The following is a 13,669-nucleotide window of genomic DNA, read 5'->3' as shown; positions in this document are numbered from 1 at the left end:
TTTTATTCATGAAAAACAGATCAAAAGTGATTTAAAAAAATGATCAGAGTGGGAAGTGACAGGTCCTTGCTGTAGTCAGGTCAGTAAGCAGGCAGCTCCCTCTACTGGTGAGTCATGCAGCTACAGCAGAACACCTTGGAGAGAGCTCCAGAGATCCTGCAGAAGAAGCCTTTAATAGACTTCTTCTTCTTCTTCTGCTTCTGCTTCTGTTCCTCTTCTCCTGGGATGCTGGAGGACTCTGCAAGATCTGGGCCTGGACATGGAAAACCATCACACAACAGGACATAACATCACACACACCTTCAGCACTGTCTATTTACTTGCAACGAGTGTGTGTGTGTGTGTGTGTGTGTGTGCGTGTGTGTCTGCGTGTGTTTGTGTGTTTGTGTGAAATGATGGGAGAGCCAACTAAAGCCTAAATGAACAAATATCCATTCATAATCTCACTTTTACCGTTGAGAGGAGTAACTGTCTTTTGTTTTTTCCTTTTTCCAGTGACAGCCTTGGTCTTCTTTCTCATCTGGGGTGGAAGGGAGAGTAAAGACAAACATAATTCCTTTAAATTCTTAAATGTTTTACATTATGTTGACAGGACATAACTACATTAACTGTAACTGTCAGAGGTTCAAATCCCTCGTGTTTGGATTTGAATGAATAAGTCTGCAAAATAATTACATCTAATGTTTACAACTCATACATAATGTATTCTACACATGCTTACTTGTAACCCATCTTATCCTTGACTCAGTTAAGGTCAGTTCTACCCAGTGCCAGTGTTTGTGGAGTTATTTTCATCTTACCAATGTGAACCATCTTTGGAGGCTGGAGAGTTTTTTCTTTCCAAGACGGCCCAGATTGGAATGGAAGATGGAAGACCTGTTGAAGGTTTGGGAGGGCACAGAGGGAGATAACATTGAGTTGGAGGATGAAGAGGAGGAGTGGCAGGACTGGGAGGTGGAGGTCTCCTCAGAAGACCTGTCGATCTTCTCCCAGGCCTTTAACAAGCCTGGGTCTGCAGCTCTCTCTCTCTGCTTCCTGGAGACCCTGAGCTCTTCCGGTGATCTGGAGGAGAAGGGACACTCTCTGGCCTTTACCAAACCAAATCTGTCACATGTCTTCTTGACCTTTCCATCTGCTTTAGTCTCCATATGGGTCTCACTGGCCTTTCCCAAGCCAGAAGACTCCATCTCAGGTCCATCATGTAGCCTCACATCCTCACACAGGGAGCTGGAGCTTCCACCGGCCTTTTCCAAGCCAGCAGAGTTTATAGCATTCTCCTTCTCAAAATGGACGCTAAGATCGGACACGGCAGGAGCGCGCCAGGCCTCGGCGTGGCGGGAGATGACCTTGGCGATGGTCTCAGCCAGACCACAAATGGCTCCAGCTTCTCCATGGCAAGCGGAGCGGAGCAGGGCTCTGCTGCTGTTAGCGCTGAGCAACAGCTTAGCATAAGCCGCCTCCAACATGGCGTCCAGGGCGTCTGTGCCACTGTAGAAAGGGCTCTGAGGCAGGTGCTCCAGGACGAGGCTGATCCCATCTTGGGTCTTGAGAATCCAGCCTACTTCCTGGAGGAGAGTTGCCTCTATCTGTGAGAAGGTGAGGGTGCTAGAGGTTGAGGGGGACTCCTGGAGGGCCAGGCGGACCAGAAGACCATGCAGCAGGTCCCGCAGGGTCTGGTGGTGTAGGGCACTGGGCCCGGAGGGCTTCCAGACCTTCTCCTGGATGCCAATCTCCAAAGTTTGCAGGGAGGGGGTCTCAGGGGGTCTCGGGGGCAACCAGGGAAGCACCTGGACCACCTCAGGGAGACCAGAAGCTTCATCATCTTTCCCATCCCCCGTAGTATTTATTTGCCTGGCAATGTTGATGCCTTTGGTCAGACTATCTGACATGTCTTCCTCTTCATGGAATTCACAAACATGGTCAACATTGTCGTTGTCGGGGACAATATTGGCCTTCTCAAACTGGCCTACTTCTAGGTTAGTGAAACTTGAACTCAACTCTGGGTTGAGACTTCCTGTTGTGGCTTCAGAGGAGGACCTGCAAAGGTCAGCGATCCTGGCCATGAACTCAGCATCAAGGCCTGGCACAAAAAACAACCACACTCACACTTTTAAGTATCCTTGTATTACTATAGCTATTACCTATACTTTTCTTTAAACAGTATTAATATTATAGTTCTTAACTATACCTACAGCAGTACTGTAGCACTTACAACTCTGTATTATATGGCAAAGATATAGACTCCAGAGGTCTTATACCTCAAAAGGTTAAGGAAAATTTCACAAGGAGGACTTCTTGTAACATGTAAAACACATCCATTTAATAACAGCAATATGGCGACATGGTGAGACATTCTATTTCTAAAGAGCATTCCATTTAATGCAGTCTATCATTTGTACTTATTCTGTAACAGTGTGCTCAGTGTTACTAGTTAGGCTACCTGAACACCTGAAAATTCCCTTTGGGGTCAATATATTGAATTGAGTAAAAGATTTCTCTACCTTTGTTGACAATGGCCATTACTTTTTCTGGGTCATTGCAGGAGCACTGAAGGACCCCTCCCACTTTGAGGGTCAACACCTCAGAAATGGCCTCTAGCGCCCTCCTCTGGTCCTGGCTGGCAGAGGAAGATGGCCGGTTCCTACCCACAGTCCCTCGGTTGGGGCCCGGCATCACGCAGTGGGACCCTTCCAGAGACGTGCGGTCGCTGCTGTTGTCGCTGTCACTGCTGTCGCTGCTCTCCCAAGATACATCCTTGATGGAGGTCCTGTCCTTCTTACACATCCATTCGAGGTGGTCGTTCACCAGGACACATTCGTCCGGAAGCGAGTTGGTCAGGCCAAGGAAGTTCTCCATCAGTTTCTTGAAAGCCAAGTGGATGAAATTGTACAGCATCGGAGCGAAGAGCTCCCAGTCCAGGTGCTGCTTGGCCTCCGGGTTCTGGATGTTGGGCTTGGAGCGGCAGCGGCCTGTCGAGGGGAGTCGTCCCACCTGCGTGTCCAGGAGCAGCTCATAGAGGCGGTCGATCAGCTCCATGGAGAAGCTCTGGATCCTCGTCTGCAACATCCTGGTACACATGTTGTGAGAGGCGAGCAGGCGGCCCAGGTCGTACTCAGCCTGGTCCAACAACCCGACGGAGGAGCCTCCTTTGTCTTTTTCGCAGTCTTCATCATTGGAGACTGATCTGGTGGAGTAGGCCATCCGCATGACAGTGTCCAGCATTTTGTGAGCCGTCAGGTTGAGGTTGTGGCTGTTTGCCTTGATCCTGGGGCTAGGGCTCCTGGGGCTAGGGCCCCTGGTGCTAGGGCTCTTGGGGCTAGGGCTACTGGAGGCTGACCTGGCCTCCTCCTTCTGCTGCTCCTCCTCCTCCTCGTCGCTAGCCGAGCCGCACTCCTCCTCTGATCTCCTCTCCTCCTGCTGGGTGCTGAAAAGGAAGCTTTCCTGACACGAGCGTGTGCAGGCCTCCTTCTCCTCCTTTCCCTTGACCCAGTTCCCCAGCAGCTCTCCCTGGCTGCGGCTCCTCCTGCTGCTCCTCCCGCTGCTGACCCCCTGGTTCCTCCTCTGTAGGGCCTTCACCTCCTCCGTAACCTGGCTGAGCAGGGACTCGCTCACGCACTCCACTAACAGGGTGAAGTCATTACCGCGTGGCTGCAGGAAGTCCACCTCTCCTTCTGTAATCATCTCCGCTGCTGCGCTGAAGTTCTCCAGAACAAGGTGGATGATGTTGCAGGCACTGGAGATGTTCTGGGGCAGGGAGGCCGTGTCGGCGTCTTGGGGATGGTTCAGGCAAGAGCGTCTTTCTCTGGCCACTATCCCCTGGAGGATGCCCCCCAACCGCCTCACCAGCTCCAGCTTCTCCTCTGTGGTGAAAACGCCCTGTCTCTGGAAGAGGGCATGGTGGGACAGGATGCCAGAGAGGCTCTCCATCTGGGTGGAGGGGTTGTGAGGCTCGCTATCGCATCTGACGAGTCCAATGCTGCTGACCGAGCTGCGGCCTGAGCCGGTCGATACCGCTGTCACACAGCTGGGCCTGGGCGATGTCATAGCCTTTTCCATCTCCTGGGCTTCCGCCACACTGCCAATGAAGAACGACACCATCTTCTCAGCCTCCTTTTTCTCCCTGTGGAAGACGACCTCTGACGTATTGCTGTTGGCAGACAACAGGGGCCGCGGGGGCATCTGCTCGTTGACGGCGTCCATGTGGATGTCGGCGAGGACCTGGATCTTCTCCTTGGCGTCCTGCCAGGTGTTCAGGATCAGGTCCTCAGAGATACTTGTCAAATAGAATTCAGACAAGGAGCTGCCCGGGTGGTGAAGCACCAACTCGTCCATCACCTTGTCCATGGCCGAGTCACAGAGCTCCTCTACAATGGCAGACAGCTTCGCCTCTTCCCTGTCTCTCGCCATCACTCCCTTCAACATGGCGATGACCTCTGCCACAGTGAGGGATGCCGTGGCAAGGATATCCTCCTCTGTGGACCTACTGGGGTGAAGGGGTGTCGGAGGCCTCTCGCTCGATAGCCTGTCCTGTAGCCTGGATCCCAGCCCGCTTTCCAGCAGGGGGTGGGACTTCTCTGAGATGATCCCCTCGGGGACATCAGGCTGGGCTGAGCCCTGAGAAGAGGCCCGGTCCTTGGACAAAAGAGGAGACGAAGAAGACCTGTTCCTTGTCGAGATGCCGCTGCTGTAGGAGGTAGCGGAAGACAGAGGGTCTTGGTGGAGGTGGACCTGGTAAAGGGCAATGGCAGGCAGAACCCCATCATTGGCCACCTGGAGAACCCACTCCATCATCTCCTCTGAGCGCTTCTGCAGCTCAGCGATACTCTTGTTCTAAGAGAGAGAGAGAGAGAGAGAGAGAGAGAGAGAGAGAGAGAGAGAGAGACAGACAGAGAGGGTGAGAGGGGGAAGAGACAGAAAAGGATGGAAAGAGAGGAGAGAAAACAGGCAGAGTGAAAAAAGGGGAGAAAGTTCAATCGCAGTTCAGATACAGTACACATAGTTATTGTCAAGCTGAGTAAAAAAGTATTTTGAGTTAGAAACTAAAGATTTTATCTACCTTTCTCAACAGGACCTTTTTGACCAGTCTCCACTGACTGTAACAAGAACAAGAACAAGAACAGATGTGTTACTGACTCTCTATACAGTACAATGACAACTAACGACACATCTTAACATTGTGTTCAACAGACCAGTAGCCTAAAGGGGACGTTAACAGGGACACTCACGGGTGGGACATCATGGCCTCTGACACTGGAATTTCGTCCAGCGTCATTGGTTCCTCTGGGCGGGATTGGATTTTGATTGGTGGAAGAACACCTATATGTCGAGGATTGTCACAGTGTGATTGGTGGATCCCTCTCTCTTGATAGAAAGTGATAATTCAATCATGAATGTTGTACTTTTGATACATTAATAAACCGATTACTCACGGTAGCTGCTCTGGTACATGGGAGGCATCTTCACACATGTAACCCTGATCTGCAGGCAAGACAAACGCTTTAGCAAGGCAAAGTAACAGAGAAAGTTATCAGAGTTTTTGGAGACATGGAGGTAGATTGATATGACTTCAAAAGTTATATTTCATATTTCCAAGTCATATCAAAAGTTATATTTCATATTTCCAAGTCATATCAAAAGTTAAAATAATTTCTGTTCAAGGCACCTCTCTGTCTGTGATCTACACTATGTATCCAAGTTAATGACTTGGAAATATGAAATATAACTAGATCTACACTATGTATCCAAGTTAAGTCACATTGTTAAACACAACAGTTAAACTCACAGAAATGAAATTCTAAAGAATCTGAAGAATCAAACATTTTCGTGTGTTTTCATCGTTTTAGCTACTAGGATAAATAACCATATTCAAATCAAATGTATTTGTATAGCCCTTTTTACACGCAAGCATGTCACAGAGGGCTTCACATACGCCCATAGAACTGCCCCTCAACCAACCTAAACCCCGAAGGTTTAACCCACTTACTTACCTTCTGTTTAGGCCTCCGTTCTTGTTGTCTTTTCTGTTTTGGGATTTCCTCCATGTTTTACTGACTCAGTATGAATGGCAAACTCTTTCAAACGACTCCTTTGCCTTGTGATGAACATTTCTTTCATCACTGACAGGTTTGATTTTGCAAGTCGTTTTTATATCATTTGGTAAAGTGCGTCACAATCCCTTTATGCCCCATGACGTCATCATGTCTAAATAGCGCGGCGTCTTTTCCAAAACAATGGCCCGACGTTTTGACAAATAGGTACGATTGGGATGTTTTTAAATAACTACTCGCGGGTTGTTTCCCACTTTACTCGAATTGGTAGGGACATTTTTGACAGTGTGAATTGTACAGCGATTCTACGTCCTGTACCCAGTGCTATCCAAATACTACTTTCACGTAATAAACCACACAGTGAGAAATCAGCTTTGCTGTAAAACAATAAATAAAGACTGAATCTTTATTAACACACGCACGCGTGCGCTTACATGTATGTGTAACGAGTGTCTAACTTTAACACCGCTACAGAGAATAATAATGATGATCAATGGGAGATGTATCAGAATATGTGGTTCTTTGGAAAGATGGTACTGTTTGCACTACAGAATGAAACACACAGAACACGTTGGCTATATTTCAGAGGTAATAGAATTGTTGTTGTTATTATTTTTGATATGTTGTTTCTCTATTACCTCTGCTTTATTTTCCCCCAAGGAATGTAGAAGAATGCAGGAGGGGGAAAAAAGGACACAGCTAAGGCAGCTAATAGTTCTCCAACCGTAGGCCTACTGTAGCAGAGCTTCGTCGGCTAGCCAACCGCTAAAACAAACCAATTCAGGAAAACAAAACCCTCGCTTTAAGCGAAATAATTAATATTCTCTCAATCAATACTCATTCACAAAACAACAACATACATTACTAGCTAACTAAATCAATATCTTTGTCTCTTTCTTTCTTCTCAGTAAAATGCTAATCGTTTTTTTTATTTCTAGTCTCTCTCTCGTCTCCCTCTATTGCGGTTAGCCTTCCTTTCTCCGCGCGAGAGCGCACGAGACCCCAAACTTTCTCGCCTGCACCCCGAAAGATGCACATTCACCAACAGCAAGTTATCCCAACATAAAAACATGAAACAAATATGTAGGCTACATTGATCCACAGCATCAACCTGGGACCAAACCACACCAGCATCACTTTTCTTAATAAACAAATAAATAATAGCTCTTGCATTTTACCTTTGTGAATATAATAGTTATTTATTTGTTACTGTTTATAAATAATTTTATCTTACATGTAATTAATTTGTGCCCTGTAACCCTGGGTTACACATTGATATGGCCATTGATTCACTGCACACTAGTCACTTAAACACGGTCACTTTCAGCTACTGGTTGCATCAGTAACATTGCACTACTGTACCTCACTGTACTTTGCCATCAGGCTCCTGTATGGTCATTGACATAGTCACTGATTGGCCTCTTAATAGTTACTTACACACTGTCACTTTCAGCTGCTGGTTGCACTATCTGTAATTTTGCACTATTGCACTGTACTCCACCTAGGTTAGAATAGGTTATAGGGTTGTAATAGGTTTTATTTGTATGTAGGGTTAGTATAGTGTATCATTTATTGTTATCTGTACATTTAGGAAGTTTTACTTATTTAAGCTTAGCATAGATGTAAATTATGTTCTGTGTACTTATATGTTAGGTTGTGTTATGCCAGGTGCTTGCGTTGTCTTGTCTTAAGAATTTCAGTGCCCAGTCTGACCTTGTGTTGTTTTGTACATTTGACAATTACAGTACATTTGAAAACTTGAACTTGAGGACTGTAAACAATATATTGTGAAACTGTCATCATGGACTGTTGGCTTTAGTATTCTGAGTCTGAATAAAAAACTCTTTAAAATGGGTCTATATTCTTTTTAACACCATGTCTCTCCTGTAGGCCTATAGGCCTACTGTGCTTTACGCCACGAGGCCTAGGCTTCTATGAATGGGTCCCTAGTGTGGACATTTGCATGGGAAGTGCTCATCACATGTCACATTTTACCACCTTTGCATGATTTTAATGCATCGTTGAAAATCGTATTATATTATCAATTGACGTTGTATTATCAGTGAATGTCAGTTACCTTATTCAAATAGTTGTTATGGTTTCTAAAACCCAATTTACATGATTATTTTCATATTTCTTGCCTGCTTCGCGATTTGGTCAGTGCAAGGTGGATGAAATGGCTATAAAAGTGGAAGGCACACACCACTGATGCCCGTCTTCTTCTTTTGAAACAAAGTGAAGTGCATCATGCAGCCTTGGATTCTTCTGCTTGTCTTCATGGTTGAAGGTAAAACTTTCGACCAGCTTGCTGCTCAGCCTGGTTATTAGCTACAGTAACATTACAACAGGAGTTGAGTGGTGACCATTTAGTCAAGTGAGCACCATGTTTGCAGACAAGTGCTGCTACATACAACATGTGTTCCTGAGAGCTCAAACGTTTTGTTTTTATGAATCAGGATCACAATTGTCTTCCAACAGGCTAACTGGACTTATTATATTTTATCATAGATAATCTGCATGACGTGTTTTGTATTTTCATTTTGGATAAAGACTGGACATGTTTTTATACACATATTTATATACATAGTATTTATATACATAGTATTTATATACATAGTATTTAACCTATTATTCTCGATGCAGTGATGCTGAACCAAGGATGATCTTTCCAGTCTTGATCTTCACTTGCAGGCTTTGAACCAGTAAACTAGACCAGAGCATTCTGTACAGCAGACTTTCTGCTTTTCACAGACCATTCTAACTTTATAAACATTTCTGGTCCTTTCTTTTGAAGTGGAAACCATGTAAATGTCTACCATTGTTTTATAACATTGGTAGACATATATTAGAGCTAAATGGCTCAACACCATTTAGCTATAATATTAGAAAGTTAGATGTGATATGGATAGGTCAGCAACAAAGATGAAGAATCTATGTCAATGTCGTATATTCTTTGTTACAACTTAAATTTTGAAACTATATAATCCATAGAGATCTATTTCCTGTACTGTAAAATATTCTAATCAATGACTGTTCTTTTCTCTTTGCTAAAACTTGGCATGCTTCCATAGGTCAGTGTTGTGGCTGGCTGGCAGACTGGTTTGCCATACAACAGCACCACAATTGTGTTTTTATTAAAACTATGTGATCTCGTATTATGAAATATACAATGTCCATTTTAACATGCAAAACATAATCCAGAACTGGGGAAATCTATTTCTAATTCAATCTTCTTTAATTTATTGGGCTACAAGAATGTTGAGTTACAATTTGTAATTAAAAGTTTGCATGTTAAAATGCTCTGGTCTAGTTTACTGGTTCAAAGCCTGCACGTGAAGATCAAGACTGGAAGCATACATGAGGACATTGGGACAAATGTATATTTATCCTCATGGATATGTTAAATTGTAATTTGTGACATTATTCAAAAGGTTTCTTCAACTTTGTGATTACATTCATGATTCCCTGGTGACAGATATTGATTGGTGTGTGAACACTCCACCGTTTCTCCCCTGCTAGTGTGTGTGAAATGCTAGTGTTTTATCTCAGTCTTAAACTGAAGTAAAGTGGCTGTGTACTGTGCCACAATAAATATCCTCTGTGTGGCTGAAATCCTGATATGGAGATGTCACAAAACCAAAACACAACAGCTTAGCGATTATAAGGGAGGTGTAAACAAAATGCCAATGTTTTTTAGGGTTTTTTTTATTCATGAAAAACAGATCAAAAGTGATTTAAAAAAATGATCAGAGTGGGAAGTGACAGGTCCTTGCTGTAGTCAGGTCAGTAAGCAGGCAGCTCCCTCTACTGGTGAGTCATGCAGCTACAGCAGAACACCTTGGAGAGAGCTCCAGAGATCCTGCAGAAGAAGCCTTTAATAGACTTCTTCTTCTTCTTCTGCTTCTGCTTCTGTTCCTCTTCTCCTGGGATGCTGGAGGACTCTGCAAGATCTGGGCCTGGACATGGAAAACCATCACACAACAGGACATAACATCACACACACCTTCAGCACTGTCTATTTACTTGCAACGAGTGTGTGTGTGTGTGTGTGTGTGTGCGTGTGTGTCTGCGTGTGTTTGTGTGTTTGTGTGAAATGATGGGAGAGCCAACTAAAGCCTAAATGAACAAATATCCATTCATAATCTCACTTTTACCGTTGAGAGGAGTAACTGTCTTTTGTTTTTTCCTTTTTCCAGTGACAGCCTTGGTCTTCTTTCTCATCTGGGGTGGAAGGGAGAGTAAAGACAAACATAATTCCTTTAAATTCTTAAATGTTTTACATTATGTTGACAGGACATAACTACATTAACTGTAACTGTCAGAGGTTCAAATCCCTCGTGTTTGGATTTGAATGAATAAGTCTGCAAAATAATTACATCTAATGTTTACAACTCATACATAATGTATTCTACACATGCTTACTTGTAACCCATCTTATCCTTGACTCAGTTAAGGTCAGTTCTACCCAGTGCCAGTGTTTGTGGAGTTATTTTCATCTTACCAATGTGAACCATCTTTGGAGGCTGGAGAGTTTTTTCTTTCCAAGACGGCCCAGATTGGAATGGAAGATGGAAGACCTGTTGAAGGTTTGGGAGGGCACAGAGGGAGATAACATTGAGTTGGAGGATGAAGAGGAGGAGTGGCAGGACTGGGAGGTGGAGGTCTCCTCAGAAGACCTGTCGATCTTCTCCCAGGCCTTTAACAAGCCTGGGTCTGCAGCTCTCTCTCTGCTTCCTGGAGACCCTGAGCTCTTCCGGTGATCTGGAGGAGAAGGGACACTCTCTGGCCTTTACCAAACCAAATCTGTCACATGTCTTCTTGACCTTTCCATCTGCTTTAGTCTCCATATGGGTCTCACTGGCCTTTCCCAAGCCAGAAGACTCCATCTCAGGTCCATCATGTAGCCTCACATCCTCACACAGGGAGCTGGAGCTTCCACCGGCCTTTTCCAAGCCAGCAGAGTTTATAGCATTCTCCTTCTCAAAATGGACGCTAAGATCGGACACGGCAGGAGCGCGCCAGGCCTCGGCGTGGCGGGAGATGACCTTGGCGATGGTCTCAGCCAGACCACAAATGGCTCCAGCTTCTCCATGGCAAGCGGAGCGGAGCAGGGCTCTGCTGCTGTTAGCGCTGAGCAACAGCTTAGCATAAGCCGCCTCCAACATGGCGTCCAGGGCGTCTGTGCCACTGTAGAAAGGGCTCTGAGGCAGGTGCTCCAGGACGAGGCTGATCCCATCTTGGGTCTTGAGAATCCAGCCTACTTCCTGGAGGAGAGTTGCCTCTATCTGTGAGAAGGTGAGGGTGCTAGAGGTTGAGGGGGACTCCTGGAGGGCCAGGCGGACCAGAAGACCATGCAGCAGGTCCCGCAGGGTCTGGTGGTGTAGGGCACTGGGCCCGGAGGGCTTCCAGACCTTCTCCTGGATGCCAATCTCCAAAGTTTGCAGGGAGGGGGTCTCAGGGGGTCTCGGGGGCAACCAGGGAAGCACCTGGACCACCTCAGGGAGACCAGAAGCTTCATCATCTTTCCCATCCCCCGTAGTATTTATTTGCCTGGCAATGTTGATGCCTTTGGTCAGACTATCTGACATGTCTTCCTCTTCATGGAATTCACAAACATGGTCAACATTGTCGTTGTCGGGGACAATATTGGCCTTCTCAAACTGGCCTACTTCTAGGTTAGTGAAACTTGAACTCAACTCTGGGTTGAGACTTCCTGTTGTGGCTTCAGAGGAGGACCTGCAAAGGTCAGCGATCCTGGCCATGAACTCAGCATCAAGGCCTGGCACAAAAAACAACCACACTCACACTTTTAAGTATCCTTGTATTACTATAGCTATTACCTATACTTTTCTTTAAACAGTATTAATATTATAGTTCTTAACTATACCTACAGCAGTACTGTAGCACTTACAACTCTGTATTATATGGCAAAGATATAGACTCCAGAGGTCTTATACCTCAAAAGGTTAAGGAAAATTTCACAAGGAGGACTTCTTGTAACATGTAAAACACATCCATTTAATAACAGCAATATGGCGACATGGTGAGACATTCTATTTCTAAAGAGCATTCCATTTAATGCAGTCTATCATTTGTACTTATTCTGTAACAGTGTGCTCAGTGTTACTAGTTAGGCTACCTGAACACCTGAAAATTCCCTTTGGGGTCAATATATTGAATTGAGTAAAAGATTTCTCTACCTTTGTTGACAATGGCCATTACTTTTTCTGGGTCATTGCAGGAGCACTGAAGGACCCCTCCCACTTTGAGGGTCAACACCTCAGAAATGGCCTCTAGCGCCCTCCTCTGGTCCTGGCTGGCAGAGGAAGATGGCCGGTTCCTACCCACAGTCCCTCGGTTGGGGCCCGGCATCACGCAGTGGGACCCTTCCAGAGACGTGCGGTCGCTGCTGTTGTCGCTGTCACTGCTGTCGCTGCTCTCCCAAGATACATCCTTGATGGAGGTCCTGTCCTTCTTACACATCCATTCGAGGTGGTCGTTCACCAGGACACATTCGTCCGGAAGCGAGTTGGTCAGGCCAAGGAAGTTCTCCATCAGTTTCTTGAAAGCCAAGTGGATGAAATTGTACAGCATCGGAGCGAAGAGCTCCCAGTCCAGGTGCTGCTTGGCCTCCGGGTTCTGGATGTTGGGCTTGGAGCGGCAGCGGCCTGTCGAGGGGAGTCGTCCCACCTGCGTGTCCAGGAGCAGCTCATAGAGGCGGTCGATCAGCTCCATGGAGAAGCTCTGGATCCTCGTCTGCAACATCCTGGTACACATGTTGTGAGAGGCGAGCAGGCGGCCCAGGTCGTACTCAGCCTGGTCCAACAACCCGACGGAGGAGCCTCCTTTGTCTTTTTCGCAGTCTTCATCATTGGAGACTGATCTGGTGGAGTAGGCCATCCGCATGACAGTGTCCAGCATTTTGTGAGCCGTCAGGTTGAGGTTGTGGCTGTTTGCCTTGATCCTGGGGCTAGGGCTCCTGGGGCTAGGGCCCCTGGTGCTAGGGCTCTTGGGGCTAGGGCTACTGGAGGCTGACCTGGCCTCCTCCTTCTGCTGCTCCTCCTCCTCCTCGTCGCTAGCCGAGCCGCACTCCTCCTCTGATCTCCTCTCCTCCTGCTGGGTGCTGAAAAGGAAGCTTTCCTGACACGAGCGTGTGCAGGCCTCCTTCTCCTCCTTTCCCTTGACCCAGTTCCCCAGCAGCTCTCCCTGGCTGCGGCTCCTCCTGCTGCTCCTCCCGCTGCTGACCCCCTGGTTCCTCCTCTGTAGGGCCTTCACCTCCTCCGTAACCTGGCTGAGCAGGGACTCGCTCACGCACTCCACTAACAGGGTGAAGTCATTACCGCGTGGCTGCAGGAAGTCCACCTCTCCTTCTGTAATCATCTCCGCTGCTGCGCTGAAGTTCTCCAGAACAAGGTGGATGATGTTGCAGGCACTGGAGATGTTCTGGGGCAGGGAGGCCGTGTCGGCGTCTTGGGGATGGTTCAGGCAAGAGCGTCTTTCTCTGGCCACTATCCCCTGGAGGATGCCCCCCAACCGCCTCACCAGCTCCAGCTTCTCCTCTGTGGTGAAAACGCCCTGTCTCTGGAAGAGGGCATGGTGGGACAGGATGCCAGAGAGGCTCT

General features: G+C 46.7%; 2 protein-coding genes across 5 annotated transcripts; both read right to left on the bottom strand.

Annotated features, from left to right (window-relative positions):
* Positions 1-7,224, bottom strand: LOC146260340 (uncharacterized). The gene is made up of 8 exons (XM_084671097.1): positions 5,988-7,224; positions 5,430-5,478; positions 5,226-5,316; positions 5,057-5,093; positions 2,502-4,830; positions 801-2,080; positions 448-520; positions 1-253 (listed from the first exon to the last, which is right to left on the bottom strand). Exons 1-8 carry the CDS (start codon positions 6,039-6,041, stop codon positions 102-104), a joined length of 4,065 nt encoding a protein of 1,354 aa, XP_084527223.1. The 5' UTR covers positions 6,042-7,224; the 3' UTR covers positions 1-101.
* Positions 7,225-9,750: 2,526 nt separating this feature from the next.
* LOC146260339 (uncharacterized) lies at positions 9,751-11,223 on the bottom strand. Of its 4 annotated transcripts, none has more exons than XM_084671140.1 (3): positions 10,549-11,223; positions 10,196-10,268; positions 9,751-10,003 (listed from the first exon to the last, which is right to left on the bottom strand). In XM_084671140.1, the coding sequence occupies exons 1-3, from the start codon at positions 10,660-10,662 to the stop codon at positions 9,852-9,854; spliced, it is 339 nt and encodes a 112-aa protein (XP_084527266.1). In that variant the 5' UTR covers positions 10,663-11,223; the 3' UTR covers positions 9,751-9,851. The 4 variants fall into 2 exon arrangements, 2 of the variants coding, with proteins under 2 accessions (XP_084527266.1, XP_084527267.1); XR_014729627.1 differs by having other exon boundaries at positions 10,202-10,268.
* Between the last annotated feature and the right edge of the window lie 2,446 nt (positions 11,224-13,669).

Source organism: Hypomesus nipponensis, chromosome 13, assembly GCF_054491055.1.
Source record: "Hypomesus nipponensis isolate SF chromosome 13, ASM5449105v1, whole genome shotgun sequence".
Lineage (NCBI taxonomy): Eukaryota > Metazoa > Chordata > Actinopteri > Osmeriformes > Osmeridae > Hypomesus > Hypomesus nipponensis.
The sequence above is the reverse complement of the archived record's forward strand: the minus strand, read 5'-3'. Positions and strand labels throughout refer to the sequence as shown.